At 39.6% G+C, this 18538-nt stretch overlaps 1 protein-coding gene across 3 annotated transcripts in view; it reads right to left on the reverse strand.

Annotated features, from left to right (window-relative positions):
- LOC104686889 (guanine nucleotide-binding protein G(i) subunit alpha-1) overlaps positions 1-11590 on the reverse strand; it is a 33156-nt gene extending 21566 nt beyond the window's left edge. For all 3 annotated transcript variants that reach the window (XM_039570773.1, XM_039570772.1, XM_039570770.1), the window contains exon 1: positions 11121-11590. In XM_039570773.1, coding sequence (XP_039426707.1) covers positions 11121-11238 — 118 coding nt within the window. In that variant the 5' untranslated portion in view covers positions 11239-11590. The remainder of the gene's footprint in view (positions 1-11120) is intronic.
- Between the last annotated feature and the right edge of the window lie 6948 nt (positions 11591-18538).

An 18538-nucleotide genomic window follows, 5' to 3' on the forward strand; every position in this document is an offset into this window, starting at 1 on the left:
GTCTCACTCTAAAGAAGAGCACCAGTACAATGCCAAGTGTCATATTTCAGAAACTTTGTGAAACATTCAAAAGGAAATGCAGTACCTTGAAAGTGAAGCTACTTAAAAAAGACCTATGTAAAGAATGTGCAGGAGCTCTCCTACACACCAGTACCATTGTCTTGGACAGGGACAGTGCCATTGCAGTTTTTCCTTCAATTAACATAGCGTCCTTTGTGTGAAGTGCCAAACCCAGCAAGACCATGACAAGCTGAGACCTAAAGGTTTGGAAATAAACCTCTTATGCCAGGAACTTATGCCAGAAATTAAATACAGGTGTTAAAGCACATTTGGAGATGAAAACCACTTGGTAATCATGCTTGGTGCCCAACAAGTACATGCCACAATACCAGCAGCTAAACATTTGTGGCTTCAGGTTTATCTAAGGGGTCAATATCAGCTTGATAAGATTAGCAGTTGATTACTTAAATGTATCATAGGCCAGCATCCACACTACAATCATCTAAAATACTTGGGAAGTTCTTCAAAATTCAAAGTCCAAAAGCTTGTTAGTATTTCGAATGGAACTTCAATATAGCAAATAACTGAACTCCTCTGCAAAACTGAAATAAGATTTAAATTTGCTGCTTAAAAAAATTAAAGTGGCTTTCTTCTTCCAACCAAAGTAGTATGCTCAGAAACAATTACTACATAATTTAAAATCACAATATGAAAGAACATGATTAAAGACCTTCTTGAACATGTTTCTGCGGTTATTGTATATGAGCCCAATCCAGGAGACGAATGCTGACTGCTCCAACAAAGAACTAATTCCTTTACTCTTAAAATGTTTATCAAGAGAGTTACCATCAATTTCTGCCAACAGAGTACAGCATGCCTCATCCAGACTTTCAAATACATATCTAATAAACCTCTAGAAATCCAGAATGCCTTGACATTGGTCTCCACAGTGTGATTGGCCTTCACGGCCTTTTACTGTGCACCATGCTATAAATATAGTGAGTAAAGATGGCAGGTTCAGAGATAACAGAGCAAGCTAACTAAGCAGGCTATCATTAATCACAATGAAAAATGCTTTACAAAAAATTTCCCACTACAACAAAGGCATACTTTATGCAGGTTGTTCTGGCAGAGAGATACAACAAAAGAACAAAAGAACTTGGAATAACAACGTATTTTCATTGCAGGCTACAATTCCAATTCAGAACAACACTACTGTTGTATTACCTACAATTTTGACAGAACCTACTGTCCCAGCTACCTCATATAACTATATAACTGTGCAAAGAGTTGGGACAACCAGAAAACTGTGTGTGCATTTCTATCAAAACAGGAAGAAGATCTCTCATGTAAATCTCAGCTGATTTTATTCAAAGCTCTACTTGTCACATAACACCAAGGCATTAGTTGCAAATGTGATAAATGGGTACTGTTGAAGTTTACACCAGGGAAAATGCAATTACACTAAAAGCTGTCCCATTATTGTAGAAACAAAGCAATAAACTTCAGTTCATGTCAATTTTCAGTATTCATCCACACCTAACTTCAAAGTGTTTTTCATCCTGTAGCTCAAGGACTAAGATCTACAAAAATAAGGAGAATAAGCATATTGTTAGTTGACCTAAATTCACTTCAACGTCTCCAACTCCACCAGAATCTGGATGGACTTAAAGTGACAGAGATTAAAACGTAAAAAGATCCTAGATATCAGTGAACAATCTTTTTCAATTACAAACGTTTTCAGAACTCCTATTTGTATTTGAAGCAAGAAAGAAAATTCATGAGCATAGTCAACCATATTTTCTGTTACATGTACATGCATTTTGCACACAAAACTACCCTCAAGTAGGGTGAATAGCACTTAAAAAAAAATCTGGCTATTTTGGGTTTTTATTGTTTAAACAGAATTTGTATTTAACTGGTCTCATATTAAACTGAGACATCTTTAAAGTGTGTAAAAATTTCAACCCCCTCCAAAACACAGTTGCACCCAGTAATCCCAGAAGCAAGGAACAGGACAGACACCTACATAAACAGCAGCCTGTTAGGCCTCAAACAAGTATGTAATCAAAGACTGATCACTTCTGAACACTTCTATGTTCCAGAACAACAGATAGAGAAAAGGGTGTAAATAGACCCTCATCTAGGAATTAGATAACAGCATTTGCTAGCTAACACTGCAGCCCTAAAGCATATTAGAAGGAATCCCTGTCAATGATTTAAGAGCTTTATGCTTAAGCATTTATATGCTTTACAAAGTACATAATGGTTTTGCCAAGAGTTTACCGGATTTATTAAGGATCTGCATACAGCGGGGAAATCCACTTTCAAAATGCTTCAAGAAACATTAAACGCATCAAGGATACAGACAGCACTTCAATGAGACTTAGCAACTTATTTTCAGTCCACCACTGTATAAAACATTACTGATAGACTTGAAAGCAACGAGAATTCAAAGTAACACTTCATTAAATAAACTCTAAAAATGCTCAAAACAATTGTCTGGTTTATTCCAAATTTTTTTTATTGCAAGACCCATATCTCCAGTTATAGCAAGTTTTAAAACTGCATTCCAATACTGCATTCACACTGTATTCTATTTTAATGTTACTACAACTTTACTGTTGCCTCCATTCTCTACTGCTTGGACACTGGGCTGGCAGTTGTACTTCTTGCCCACTACCATCTTGCATTCTTCACCAAGAGCTAGGTAGAAGAGGATTCTTCCTAGTCAAGCCTACAATCTATAAAATAGAAGAGCATGAGGAAGCACAAACCTGAGACTCCCTGGATTTGAAATGAAAAGAAACTCTTACCTCTAACTTGCAATCAGCTCATTCCTTAAGGTAGACTGGCTCTATCTCCTATTGCAGCAAAGAATCCTTAAAAAAGTGGGGTTTAAATAGTTTAACATGTCTACCAAATGGACCTTGCAGGTGAACACAATTTCACATTATTCCTAATCCAATTCTACAGTGAACTGTGACACAGAAATACAGAAATTGAAAGCATCCTATTCTGCACCCATTTTCCCCTCCACCTGCTAACTCTGCATTTCCAGCACTCCATCTGCATACAGCACATATCTCTGCTCCTCATCATGGTTTTAGTCAGATTCATCAGACCATTATGAAATACCAGGTGAATTGACCACTCCAGCAGAAAACTTAAGTCCAGTCAGGACAGCCAGTTTGACTACTTAACCAGCAAAAAACTGAATTAATCACTTAAAAGTGACAGGGAGAAGGGAAAGCCATTCAGCCAGATGCTGCAAGAGCACTCCCCTTTTAGCGAGACAGAGCTTCTAGACTAGCTCTGCTGCTTATAAAACAACATCCACTACTTAGTTCCAGCATTCCGATACAGATTTAGAAAGTAGGCAAGAACCCCTTGAGTTTTACTAGAAACTATTAAAAAAGCCCAGAGATTCAAAATGTCCTAAAAACTGTGGTTGATAAAAACTTGTATTATGATCCAAACAACTACAACAGCTTCATCCACGTAAAAAAAACTCCGAAGTTGTATGCAAAAAATTATTTTACCAACTTTGAGAAAGGAAGATGGGATTACAGATAGCCATTTGATTCCAATAGTAGTCTCATTTCAAGAAACAGGTCATATTAAATTCTAGACAATATTAATTATAAACCTGCTTCACCATTTCAACAGGAATTTTCATTACAGTACATTGATTACTTCTATAAAAGCAATCAGCTTAGAGCAATGATTGTAAAGACTTCCCGTACATTCTGGTTGCCTAGATACTGTTATATTTCACTAAAGATTTAATCAGGTACCTTTACTAAGTATATTACTCACTACAAAGGCAACCCTACATGTCTAAGAAGAATATATGAAAAAGTAATGACATACAGTCTATTTCAGAAGTTGAAGCATAGTATATTTGAATGCTGTTGATTCCTTTCAATAAGTTGCTTTACAAAAAGTATTTTCTAATTCCAGTATCAATTTTATAGGTACAGACTATATTGAAGTTTACATGTATCGGTAAATATAAATACAGAGCACCCATGTAAGCATACATCTATAAGTCAACACAGCAACTTGATTATCAAGTTGTTACCAAAATATACCAGAAGTGGTCTTTCTTAAAGCTTCAATGACCCTTCAACTACCAAAGCCAGAAGACCAATCTACTTGCTTATCACAAGGTTAACAAGAATTTATTTGCTTATCACATGTTTAAAAAATCTTCTGTTTAAAGAATTGGTTCTTAACTGCTTTATGTCAATTAGCCCCATCAGCTGAGATCCTAAAAGAATTATACCAAGAGTAACTTTTAAAAAATAACACAGAAGTATGTTTCAAGGGAAGGGGTAGCCAGCAATTAAACCAAAAAGAAACAAAGGTCAAAATCTAACCTCAACAGGCAACACACTTTCAAATCAAGGATTGGTGTATATGGGTATCTGTGACTTGAGGTGATACTTAACGCCTATAAGCTTTAAGCTTTAGAACTCCAGAGACCCTGAAGTTGGCTCCACAGCTTTGCAAACACTAAGGCCAAAGCCGTGATGATGGGAAACATCTTCCAAGTCCCCAACTCTAATACTTCATACACCTATACTGTAGAAGGACTATGAACAGTCACAAACATGGGTAGTCTACAGAATCACTCCTTTACTTCCCGTCCTCACTAAGAAATCATATTTTGTCTTGTCTGTTCCTACTTAATGGTCCAGGAGAACAAAATGTTTAGCATTAAGAAAAGAGGAGTTCAAACCTCTTACTGCAGAAGCATACCTTCCTAGTAGACAAAAGTGTCTCAACAAAACCAGTTTATGTTTGTCTTACCAGTCTAATTTCAAAATCTTAATTATCCTTCCACTCAGAAATGTCACTAAGTTAAGCCACTGCAAAAACTGGATTTTTCTCAACAGTGCACTCAAAACTTTTCACTCTCAGAAATCCAAAGTTCTGATTTTTCCAACTACTCTATATACCTTACCAACTTCAATAGTTTGCGGATACAAAATCACTCAGGTAAAGCCAACCAAGTTCCATTTACAGAATAATTGTGTAATTTACACAAAGCCTGAGGTAACAGTAGGGCACTGAGCAAACAAGTGGAATAAACAGAACAGCAAACCTAGGTAAAAGCTGGACAATGACTAAGATTCAGAATAGGAAGTTTTTATTAATACACGTTCTCCTATAAATGTCTTGGGAAAAAAACCCCAAACTTTTAATAGCTAATTATCAAGTCAGTTAAGATCTTTATTTCAGTGTTTCCAGGGCAAAAAAAAAACCACCCTCACACTTAACAGAACATCTTAAATACCTCTTTTCTATATCCAGTTTTGCTGCACCACATCTGCTAGATAGCATGTTACAGGAAACGCTGCATACATCCATCAGCTAGACAGCAAAACTGACTTCAGAATTTTATGCCCTCTGAGCCAGACTCATGGCTTGGTTTCAAATTATTTAGCCAGACTTTAGGATGTGCTGGCTACTCAATTATTCCTTCCCTGAAGACCAAAACAACTAAAGGGTAAAATGTGTCAGAAAAAGAAGAACCCACTTTGGCAATATGAGTATATAAATCACTACAGACTAACTATAGCACAAAGCCCCAAGTTCAAGTAGTGCCAACACAACTATGCAGGGAGCTGTACTGTAAACTCTAGTTCTGATGCGAGTTAAAAATAATTTCACCGAAGGAGGTTAGCTGAAATGCACAGTCATTCTGGTAATATCATCTACAGGACAGAATCAACTGTCGTGTATACAACAATGATGATACAATAAACTGTGCTGCCAGAAAAAAGTAGGAAGATGCTAATTACATCATAGATTATTACAGAATTTATGAGTGGTCTTGAGGCACCACTGCTGCTGGGAGTGGACAGCTTACCAAAAACTACCTTACTAGAAGCCTCCAATTCAGAACGAGGGGGGAAAAAAAAAAGAAGCAACTTTATATTGTTTTTGAAAGAAAAGTTGAAGAAAAACCATTTCTCAAGTTTAAAATGTTTTTTAACTCTCAAAATATTACAAAATCCCTTAATATCTGGTACCTCACAACTACTTTTTATGTATCCATAACTAGACTTTTTAATATTTTAAAAAAGCTACTGGTATCACAACATAGCACATAATGTACAGTTTCTCTTTAACCCTTTCTAAAACAGTATGTACTGAAGTAAATTTTGTCTTTAGAATGTTAAAGAACTAAAATCATGATATAATCATAAACAGTGATTTTATAAAGAAGAATTATAATAATGCAACACAAGACCTGAAATCACTGAAGACAATTTATATTGAAGTTTACACACACATTAAAGACCGATATTATGATGTTGTAAACTTTTACACCAACATTCAAATAGAAGGCGACAAGCATAAAAGGACCCAAACTGCAATTGTACAAACACAACCATAACTAAATGACTGTGCTTTCTGCACATCCCTGAGACTCCTTTCACAAAATCAAGGGGGATTATTACACTATCAGAATCTAGTAACTCCATACAAATAACATCCTGATTGGCAGAGTCCAACTGTGCCATATTAAAATGCAAGAGAGCTCCCAGTTCAGCACTGCTGCTAAATCTAAGCAGACAGGCAGGAATGGGAGGCGGTGGTGTTCACACTAAAAAAGACAAGACCAACAAGCACAAACCCAAACATTAAACACTTCTCTTTTAGGTATCATAAATCAAAATCAGCTTTTAAATAAGAGGTGAACGTCATAAACATCTGTAGATAGTTGTCTGAAGGCATGACAGGAAATATTTTGTTAGAAACGTTTTAGATTAGGCTGGCATAATTTATGAAGATGAGGTCAACATCTCTGAAATGTGCAATACTTGTTTGTGAGAACAAGGCTTTTCTGAGACCTCCCTTAAGTTCAGACTTCTAAAGTCTTTCTTGTCTGCAAGTGTGGAGAAAGAGAATACTCTGGAGGAAAGGCAAGAGAAGTAATGGTACAAACAGCATTGATGTATTTTTTCAGTCCAATGTGCAATGGGGTCTGGAGGAAGCCAGGTACTGCCAAGCACTGTGAGGATCATGCTGCTGAAAAGATGAGCATGCAGCAGGAGTCAGTTTGACTGAGCACACAGAAAGATGCAGGTCTGTAACAAAAGAAAAACAGACAGAAGAAGATGCCTGAGATGTGAAGAGTTAGAAAAACAACTAAATAGAATTGTTCTAGTTACCGTCTTAAGGAACAGGAAGCTGCAATGGAAAAGACTAAATGCAGTACTGCCTTAAGTTAAATGCCACTTATCTTTTACGAGCATGACATGAACACGGTCCGCTATGAATCACAAGGATCTATTCAGGAACAGAAAAGCGGCTCTGCTGGTCATGAGGATGAAGGTATCCATTGAACCTAAATCTAGAAGCGCGATTATCCAGGAAGGAGACACAGAATTACAGCTGTCAAATAAATGGCCTGTGACCTCCTAGATGGCAGGATCCATGCCTAGAGAATGTTTAAGACTTATCTATTGCTTTTTTCATTCAAGATACAAAGAACCTTAACACCAAATTTGCTATATTAGGTGAAGAATGTGATAATTCACAAGACAAAGTGCTAATCCTATAAACGCATGGTGCCAGTTTGAATGTATTCATAAAACCTGATGAGTTAACCTCATACCAAAAAGCATTCTGCTAAATGAGGTACTGGCTGTTCTCCTGCAGTTGGCATAAATTCAGTCTTATGTGCTCTAGCTATTTCAACAGAAATGTACTTGCAGATGCACACCTGACCGGGATCACGTGTCTATTAATGCAGCCCACAGATCGGTCACTAAGAAGCATCACCTCCCAACATGAGTAGGATTACACACATTCTGCAATCATCACTAGAATTTTTATTTGTTGAATATTGAAAGATGAGGAACCATGGAAGAAAAAAACAACTTGGGTCTACTGCTTTCTCTACCTGGAAGCCACCCAAAATATAAACTGGTTTTTAAAAATCTTACATTAAGTATATGAGTTTACCTATTAAAAAAACCCAACAGAAAATACAAGAAAAGAAAATACTACTTCAATTAGGACACAGAAGTTTAAGAACTGTCAACTTGTCACAAATAAAGTGCTTAGCAAAAAATATATACTTTTGTATGTTGAACTTTTAGTGTTGGCCAATATACTATACTGCACTTATATTTTTTGCTGAGTTCTCATGAAATTTAAGTATTTCTTTGTTACATATTGACTGAAAATAGTATTAAAGTAAATAAGCTTGTTTATGTAATGATTTTAAAAGATAAAAATAATCTAATCACATGTATAAACAAGCATTTTCCATCTGGCTTACCAACTATAAGCTCAAATTCAGCTTACTTCTAAGAATGCTTCTTCTCAGAAATTTTCCAGGAAAGGCTCTCCTGTTGTTAAGACAGCACACCAAAGTGCATAGAATTACAAGGTTAAAATAACTATACATGGATAATGTTTAGAATCCAGTACTTTTATTCCTAATGACCTGCATTCAAAATTTTATGAAGTGATGAACCAATTTACACATATGATAAAAGAACTTAGACAATCCAGGTCAATAGCATTTTGCACAGATTAAATGTATCTGCTTACTCCTAGAGACAGGACAACAAAATATAAATCTAACATGGATCAGTGATATTGTTCACAGTGATGGTTCAGGTACAGCAGTGCCACATCTCTCTCAATTAAATCCCTGCAATTTCCTGGTTTAGGGGAAAAAAATTTAGAAAAGCATATAATGGAATAAATTAAATTTCCAGTCTAGAAATAGACCGATTTTATGAACACATCTTCCCTAAATTGAGCATTCTAGCTCAAGCTTCAGTAGGATTCTCTAATCACCATGCAAAAATACAATTTTTATATATGCTGCAATAAACCCAATTTATTGGGTCAATAATAATAATAATTGGTATACAGCTACAAGACCTTTTTCTACATAAACAAGGTGCTTCAGATGCTGCTCACACACTGCATTTTACTGGCAGCAGACCACAATTTGTACTTTTCCTTTTATTTCAGTATCTTTTTAGCAGAACAAACCCATAAATAGATGTAGGAGTACAACCAAGTAGATGACAAACTGTGACATGTGGGCTGAACAAGCAATTGGAAAAGTGAGTGGTGAGAAGAAAGTAACTCTAGTGGAAGTAACTTTAAATAGTTTTGTCATCAGATAAAGCATTCATATCACATTCAAGACATCTGACAGACTTGCAAGGAACAGAAAAACTTTCATTCCAAAACATGTGAAATACGTATACACATCCATGGGTGTATGCACAAAACCTCATCCAGAGTTCACTAAACATTTAGTAATCTTTGTTTAAACAATCATGCAAACACTGGTCCCAGGAGAAGCCAGGCTGCCAGCCTTCACACCTCTTTTTAGTAGGGGAGAGGGGAACGCTAACCCAACCGAGCTGCTGCTCAGAACACTGTGAGAACCCACATGTATTTGGCCATTTATTCCATAGTCTTAGATCTCACGAGAGCCCAGCAGAAAGGCCTTCCAGCATTAGAAACAGAATTTATGAAATTTAAGCTCATAATATAGGACTTGGTACATAAGAGCACTAAAATAGTGAGGAAACCTATTCTTAAGTTTAAAGCATCTTTAAACAGACTTCATCTGTATCCAAGAATTATGAAAAATATATAAACAAGTACCAAACTACAGGCACCACAAGTTCCATACAGAAGAGCAAAACACTGAAAATTAACTTCAAATGCCTTGCCAGACGACACATAAAGCATTACTTTGCCACTTTCTAAAAAGGCAATAACATTTTCTGCATAATTACTGTTATCACATACATGAAAACCTTCCATACAACAATCTGAGGACTCAAAAGGTGTACAGGACTAGGCACAGTACCAGCCTAAAACCTAACACTTCCCGGAAAACAAACAATTAAAGCTTTTGTTTCTGGTTTATCTCACAAGTAACATTTTAAATCTATAAACACATTTTAGGACCTTTGTTTTTCCCTTACTAGGTTTCATTTCTTCATCTACAATGAAAGTTGCTCAGTCTTTTGTCCCTTTCTGGAGCCATCTTAGAATTTAGCAACAGAAAGTTATTTAAGAGGTCTACTACATTTGTAGCAAACAGAGCACTGTAGGAGAGCAAAATCAATGTCGAGAGGAGTGAGAAATAGCGCATCATTTAAAAAGTTTGCCCGAAACTTCACCTCTGAGAGGGAAGCTGCAACTCAACAGCTATTTTAACTCACTATTAGAGGGATCCAGCCTGGTTCAGATACACAGAATGTACTGTGAAACTCCCTACAACATTAATTCTATGCAAATCTTGCAGCATTCAACTGTCCCCAGCCTACGGTAGTTTTAGTCCTGAACAAATGGATTCTAATTAAAATCCTCACTTCCTTTTTTCTAGTCATTTTAAAAATAATCCTATCTTACTTATCTTTACACACAAGGATATCTTAAAATACACAAAAAGGCAAACTTAAAGTACTTGCAAGCAGAACTCGAGAACACATGATGGCACGTTATGTGTAACTATGTTACACATGTAGTAGCTCCATCAAGGTGGTATTTCCCGTTGTAAGATCTCAGTAACACAAGCAAGTTCTACAAAATTAAAAAAAAAAAAAAAAGAAAGAAAAAGAAAAAACACCAACACCAAAAATCAATGCAAAAAGTTCAATGGTGCTTTGCCTTTTGTTCTTTTGACACTTTCTGTACTTCGCTCTCATAGCAACAGTTTAGGACATGTTCGGGTCTACAAGAAACATTAAGAATAAATATCCCCCCAACGTAACACTTCCTTCCTTTCAACAGAGGAACAGAGAATCCAGGTCAAAAGTTTCAGGCGTTATCCCTTTCCTGTAGAAGTCAGGGCCCGGACAGACCACGCCGTGCCGCTTCCCCGGGGCGCTGCCTCGAATCCCTCAAGCAGCCGAGGCGCCCATCTGCGCCAAGGAGCCGCTGTGCCTCCCGCCACCCCAAAACTTCCGAAGGGCCCCGAGCACGTACCCCGGGGTCCGAGGGCAGCACCGCCTCCCGCCCAGCTCGGCGAGTACCTATAAAACTATACCCCTTGGCAGGCGAGGGAGCTTCGGGAAGCGGCTGCCTCAAGAAGAGCCTCCTCTCACGGCATCCCTTACCTAAGAGGAGCAGCTTGACCTCCCTGGCCGCCTTCTCGCCGTCCTCCCGCAGGTTCCTGTCGATCATCTTGCTCCTCTCCACCGCCGCCTTGTCCTCGGCGCTCAGCGTGCAGCCCATCTTGGGAAGGGGCTGTTTGGCTCCGCCAGGGGAAGAGAATCAGGGAGCGGCGGGGTTCGGCGCCGGGAGCGGCGGGGAGGCGCTGAGGAGGGAGGGGAAGCGAGTGCGCTCCCCGCTCGCTCTCTCCTTCGCCCGCTCCCTCACCTGGGGCGCAGCGGCGTCGCGGGCAGCGCGCGCCGGGTTCGCCTCACGGCCAAGAGGGGAGGCAGCGAACGGGAGGACAGAGGGGAGGCTCGGCCGGGGGAGCGCGGAGCAGGGACCACGGGGCTGCGGACGGGCGGACCGAGGCCTCGCACCGGGGCCACCACTCCCGCCGCCGGCCCTGAGGCTGCTGCGCGCGCGGCACCGCCCCCGCCCCGCCAGAGGCGCGCGACCGCGCGCGTACCGCCCACGCCGGGAGGGGAGAAAGGAGGGGCGCGGGCAGCGCGTGCACGGCGGGATGCGCGGCGGGCGCGTGTGCGCGTGCGCATGGCGGCGGCGAGGCGTTTTGGGGCGGGGGGCGGGATGGCGGTAGCGCAGCGGGACTGGAACGGGAATGGGGTTGGAAATGAGGGTACAGCGGGAGCGGAACGTGAATGGGGCCGGAAAGGACGCGGCTCGTAACGCCCCCGGGCGCGAGCCCCGGGCACCTGCCGGGGAGGGGCAGCCGTTGAGGGGCTCGAATTTAAACGGCTCCGCGCGCGGGAGGTTCCATTGCTCGGCGGGGCGGGGAAGCGCCGGGCTGGGCTGTACCAATGGGGTACCCGCAGGGGGGGTGCAGGAGCCGAGATCCTCGTCCACTCCTGGCCTGTCTCGCCTTCCCGCTGCTTCCCGCTGCCGGGATCCTGGGAAGCCCCTCGGGGTTCAGCCCCGCCGGCGCTGGGTGCTGCCGGTCTGCCCTCGGGAGGGGCAGCAGCAGGACCGGCTCTTATCCGGACTGATAGTCAGCAACGAATACAAAGCCAAACGATCCATCCCACCTCACGGCTCAAAGCTGCTCATCCCGCTCCCTTTTCCTATGGACCCTGATTTATCCATATATAAGTATTTAAAGGGGGAGGGGGTGCCAGGAGGATGGAGCCGGGCTGTTCCCGGTGGTACCAAGCAGTGGGACAAGAGGTAGCAGGCAGACACTGGTGCACACAAAGTTCTGCCTGGACATGAGAAAGAGCTGCTCTGCTGTGTAGTGACCGAGCATGGAACAGGTTGCCCAGAGAGGCCGTGGAGCCTTCCTCACTGGAGGTACTCCAGAACCATTCGGAGGCAATCCTGTGCTATGTGCTCTGGGTTGACCCTGCTTGAGCAGGGAGGCTGGACCAGATGCCCCACTGTGGTCCCCTCCAGCCTGACCCACTCTCTGATTGTTGCCCTATCTCAGAGCCCAGGCATGGGGCTGTCCGCACATCTGTGATGAGTCTGAGCTTGTTTTATGACTTGTTTTGCTCTTTAATATAAAAACCCTAGGAAAACTATGCATTGTTTACAAGTCTTTCCCCACCATGCACATGTTGCGCTGTTTGGATTGCAAAAGAAAGATCCCATTACCCGATAATAGGATCGTGGAACAAATGGGGTTGAAGGCACCTCGGGATAATCCATCCCAAGGTCAGCTGAGCTGCGGTGTGACTGAGACCCACCACCCCAGCTGGTGAACACTGATAGGGTGAAGCAGTGATTGCACCGACATTCATAGATAAAACTCTGCACAGGCAATAAAACTTTGTGAATCTCAGGAAAAACTTCAGTCAAAACATAAGGTGCAAAAGCCTACAAGGCAAATCTGTTAAATTAAGATTCATCATCCCAGTGCATCCTTAGGAATTTTGTTTCTGTAGAATCTCAAGAACTTCTGCCCCCAGAATGAGCTCAAAAAGAGCAACATTTTACAGCACAGAAGGTGTTTTAGCATTATAGTGCAACGACTTTAAGTCAGACTCAGCTATTACTATACTTAGCAAATTAAAAGGCTTTTTTCCTGTAATACTCAGTGGAAAAGCGTATCAAATGTTCTATTTTTACTGGATGTGTTGGTTTTTCTTCTTTGCAGGGGTCTTTGGATGCTGACAATGAATAAACCATAAGTAATGGTGTAAAAATGAAGTTGATAATACTCAAACTGTAACTTGAATATTTTTCACATTCTCTGGTTGGTAGGCATGCTCTCAGCCCTAGCAAAGGATGGTATAGAATCCTTTATTAAAGAAACCACTAACAACATCAGTTTTCAAGACTTTATAAGACCTCTGAGACGTTTTATTTGGCTATCTTCATTGTGTTACTGCTATGGAGAATGCCAGGGCACCTGAGAGGTATCTCTTGCTTCTCTGCCCTCCTGAGTTGTTCAGGTGCATAATCCATTTTGTGTTCTCTTGGGCAGACGTCCACACTGGTATGGTGTGGGATAAAAGCTTTTACAAAACGGTTCATCTCACGTATGGAAACCTAGTCTTGTTTTAGGGTTCCTGGCCTCTCCTGCAGTAGAGGTAGCAATGTCAACTGCTACTCAGGAAAGAACAGAGTTAGGGGAGATGAAAGTTAATAAGCTTAGGGATACTTTTCTGATTTGGAAATCAAGGATAAAGAATTATTTCTGAGATAAACAACACGTGGTTAGGATATTTGCAAGTGAAAGTACAGATTAAGGGATAAGAAAGTAGTAAACAGAGATTATGGCAGGTGGAAATAATGTGATAACGAGAGAAGCAGATGTTACAAAGATGGAGATACTACAAGTAGGACACCTCAACTTTGCATGGATTTTGTTTCATTTAATCATGTGCATAGAGCACACATTTCTATACTTTTGACCAGGAGTATTTTCTAGGGTTCTCTCTCTGTCCTTTTCCCCCTTTAACACTGTCACTACACTCCTAGGCAAAAAGGGTAAAATAGGCCCAAGTTCCATTTCTTTTTATCACCCTGTATCTGGAAAACAGGGTGATACTGTATAGTATCTGCTCTTTCACAAATATAGCTTAGTCTTAAAAATAAAGATTGAATTATCTTTTTAGTTCTATTTAACCTAAACCCACTTTATTTCATAATTAGGACTTTTCTACTGCCTTTACCTATTACAACCCTGTGGATAAATTGTACCTTGTTGTACATGGACAACATTACAAAAACCAGGGCTACTCCTGAGTATCTGACATGCATTCATTTGAAATTTGAAGCCAATTTGTATTGATTTTTAATTTTCCAGGAGTGGAAGTACTACATGGTACAGGTTACATAGGATTCACCAATATTAGTTCTTTATGCGGTGTTCTTTGAAATGATGAAAGATCTTTTCAACAGTGCTCAGCAATGTCAGTTGTTTAGTTCTACTTATGCAATAATGGCCCAGGGGATAAATTATTGTATTCTAGTTACTTCACATACATAGCTGCATCTCAGGATCATGGAATAGCAGAAATTCTTTTTACAATGCACAAGAAGGCTGAAGAATGATTGTGGTAACTCTGTTGTGGCCAGGAAACTCCCAATATTCAGAGAAAAGGTTGTCAGTGAAGTGTTTTACAACAAATAATGTCTTACATGATGCTGTAGAGCAGTGTAGGCCTGAATCTCTGTCTGGAGCTATCACAGATCTGTACCTCATGTCTGAAAGTATTTTCTTACAAGATAAAATAGTCTACTAGATAGTGAAAGAAACTATAGTAAAATAGTTAAATATAGTCTGTATTTGGACAGTACACCATTGATCCCCTTTATTCCAAAATTTAGGGAATGTATAAGCTCTAACTCATTGATTAGTGTTGCTTCATAGCAATATGGTTATGTGAGACAGTGTATTTCATCCCTGCAGATAGAACTGCAGCTTTTACCTTCATCTGACAAGCTGGGACATTGCTCAGGAGTTAGGTTTGTGTTTCATGGCCTCATTACTGAGAGGGGATTATTTCAAGAGATTTTGCTGTTTTTCTTGGTTTAACAATAAATAGCTGTTGTTTAATATGACCTCCTTTTGAGTCCCTGTCATCAGCTCTTGGGTTCATTTTTCTGTAAGATTATCTTTAGCTGCTGCTGCATGGGCTTAATAGATAAATTTATTTTGTTTGGTATGGACTACACAGTGTTTTATGGGGATAGTGATCAGCCTTCAGCCTTCTATTTTGCTGGGTTTCAGATTTTAATTTAAATTATATGATTTAGTCATCTTATTGATCTCATCTTTAACCAGACAGTACACAAAATCATATATGAGAAATTGAATACAGTTGTTACAAAAAAAGAGAGGAAAGTGGGCAAGAATTTGAATTTCTGCCTTTGGAAAAGTGAGTAGAGCAAGGTGAAATACTTTCTGAATGAAGTGTGTAACTATATGCACAATTATATCTCAATGCTTGAACTAAAATATTTTTATCTAATTATTTTATAATTATAAATAGTTTTACCTATTTAATTTCCTTTTGTGCTAAGAAAATAAAATGTTCCCAAAGTATGGTGCAAGGTATCTTCTTCCATACTGCTCATTCCAACCCTTCTGCCATGGGCCGGGACACCTTCCCCTAGACCAGGGTGCTCAAAGCCCCATCCAGCCTGACCTTGAACACTTCCAGGGATGGGACATCCACAACTTCCCTGTTCCAGTGCCTTACCACCCTCACAGCAAAGCATTTCTTCCTAATATCTAATTCTTCCTAATATCTAAACCTACTCTCTGTCAGTTGGAATCCATCCAAGGACCCTTGTCCCATCACTACATGCCCTTGAGAAAAGTCCCTCTCCATCTTCCTTAGGCTCCTTTCAGGTACTGAAGGGCCACAGTGAGGTCACCCCGAAGCCTTCTCTTTTCCAGGCTGAACAAACCCAGTTCTCTCAGCCTTTCATCACCGGAGAGGTGCTTCATCCATCCAATCAACTTGGTATCTATCCGTCCTCTGAACTTGCTCCAACAGGTCCAGGTCCTTCCTGTGCTGGAGACCCCAGACCTGGATGCAGTGCTCCAGGTGGAGCAGAATCCCCTCCTGACCTGCTGCCCACAGTGCTCTGGATGCAGCCCAGGACATGGCTGGCTTTCTGAATCTAAACCAACAGCTATATTATACCATTTGAAATTTAAACAGATGAAAAAATGATTAAACAGACAGCAAATACAAACCCTCCATATGAATTGAATGTCAAAGGCCCCTCTGCCCCATTGCTGACTCTTCCAGCAAAGTGCTTTCAGTGCACCTTCAAGAACCTCTGGATTACACTGTATGCATACACAATGCTGATTCTTCTCTCACGTTACTGTGATTAATTAATGGATAGTGGATACTTTAGATATTAATTAGCTAGGATAATGTCCCTGTTCAGCAATGTCACTAATGACAGGGCAGAGCTCATGCAACACCTCTGTGAAGGACCTTTCTGAGTAAGAGATTTTGTAGGCTTAATTCAAAATGAAATTTTTCTTGGTACCACAAAACAAGTTTGGCTTTAAAAACTTCCCAACACTGTAGGTGAGCAATACTGAATTGATTAAGCTGTAGCTTGGTAGCATACTAACACCTATAGTGCTTGTTAATATGGATGCAAATAATTATTGTCAGAGCCTTGGGGTATTCCAAGGTGTATATTGTGCAAGGCAGGTGTTGTTGGCAGGGAGAGGAGGCGTGTGCCGTGTCTGCCAGTGAGTGATATGCACATCCTAGTACTCACTGTTGCCTTGAAATAAACAGTGAGAATTCTGTTAATTTTAATGAAGGCAGTGTAATTACAGTGATGTGGGAAGAAAATCAGCTTTGTATATGCACACTGTGTAATCCAGAGGTCCTTGGAGGTGGACTGCATGTATTTTGCTAGGAGAAGGCTGAGCAATGGGGCAGAAGGGAATTTGACACTCTGTGTCAAAAACTTGTTTTGTGTTAACCTTTCCAGGAGACCAGGTTTCCAACAAGTTGTGCAAGTACCTAAGTTGATTATTTCAATGTTCAAAACACTGTAGATAGGTCCTCTCCTGGAATATGATAGAATCAGGAGTAAAAGTTCAGCAAAGCAGATTTCTTTTTGTGTAGTCAGCGTGTTTTTTTAAATATTACCATGTTAGATTTAATTCTGTGTAGTTATAGCAGAAGAAACTACATAATCTACTGTCTGTTAAACCCCAACCTGCAAATGAACTAATCATGGTACAGACTTCATAGTATAAAGAAAGGAAAAACTAATTGAAAAACTGAGCACTTTTTGATAAAGATTGTATTAGTTTGTAAGAGAAAGAGACACACACACCCTGATAGACATTTGTTTCCATATTGCTAAGAGGCCAGCACAAAATCCTGTAGAACTTCAGGACATAATGTCTTTAGTATACCCGTAGCAGAAATGCATTACACATAAATTAAACCACAAAAAATCAGGTAATCCTGTAATATTATGGAATACATGGCTTTTTGGGATGTGATCCGGGCTGTTACGTTATGTTTTGTTCCTTTGTACATATTGGTAAATTGAAATTATTTCCCAGTAAGTGTGAAATAGCACTGAAACACTAGGTGTTGTATTTGTAAATGTTACTGCATGTTAATAATAATTTCATACATAAATAGATATACTCATGTGCTGTTGTCACATCTGTAAAAATTATAAAGTGGATATCATTCAATTTGTGTAAAGCTTCAGTAACACTTTTTTATAGTGACTCTTTTAATTTTGAATTGTAGGAAGTAAACATCAGTGTATATGCAAAGATATCCAACAGTATAATATTTCCTGTTACGATGCTAAATCTTCATAAATGGGTGTCTTTTTAATGACTTTATGCTAAATATATTTATTCAAGACTCATAAAAGTACAGTAAGTGAAACAACTGCATAAGATGTTACAATAAATGAGATATTCAGGAAAATTGCTGCAGGAGCAGTCAATTTTTATCTCACATAAGCACAGCATGACTATAAGATAATACAACCACTTTTTGACTGTCATATCTAAGTGTCTTCACACATGCTCTGAAAGGCAGCTCATATGAATAGATACCTTGATTAGTCTGTTTTCTTTTACTGCATATGAAAATATATGAACATAGTGTGATTAGTTCTATAATGTATTAATACAAGGATTTTATTCCAGTTATTAATATAGTATAAATCTAGCAATGATTTTGCTGACAAAGCATATCAACAAAACAAAGAATAGAACTGATTACTTACAGAAATTCAGAGAGTTTTTCAGTAATTGAAATTTTAAAATAAATTGCAGGTAAAGTGTATTGATTGAAAGGAGTCAACTATGACCATGTTATCTAATAAATATTATTTGTTTTGTTTCAAATGAAAGTTGCACAATATTTACATGGAAATGAAAAGTATTTTTTTAATAAGTGGTCCTTTT

This window comes from Corvus cornix, chromosome 1A, assembly GCF_000738735.6.
Source record: "Corvus cornix cornix isolate S_Up_H32 chromosome 1A, ASM73873v5, whole genome shotgun sequence".
NCBI classification, from domain to species: domain Eukaryota; kingdom Metazoa; phylum Chordata; class Aves; order Passeriformes; family Corvidae; genus Corvus; species Corvus cornix.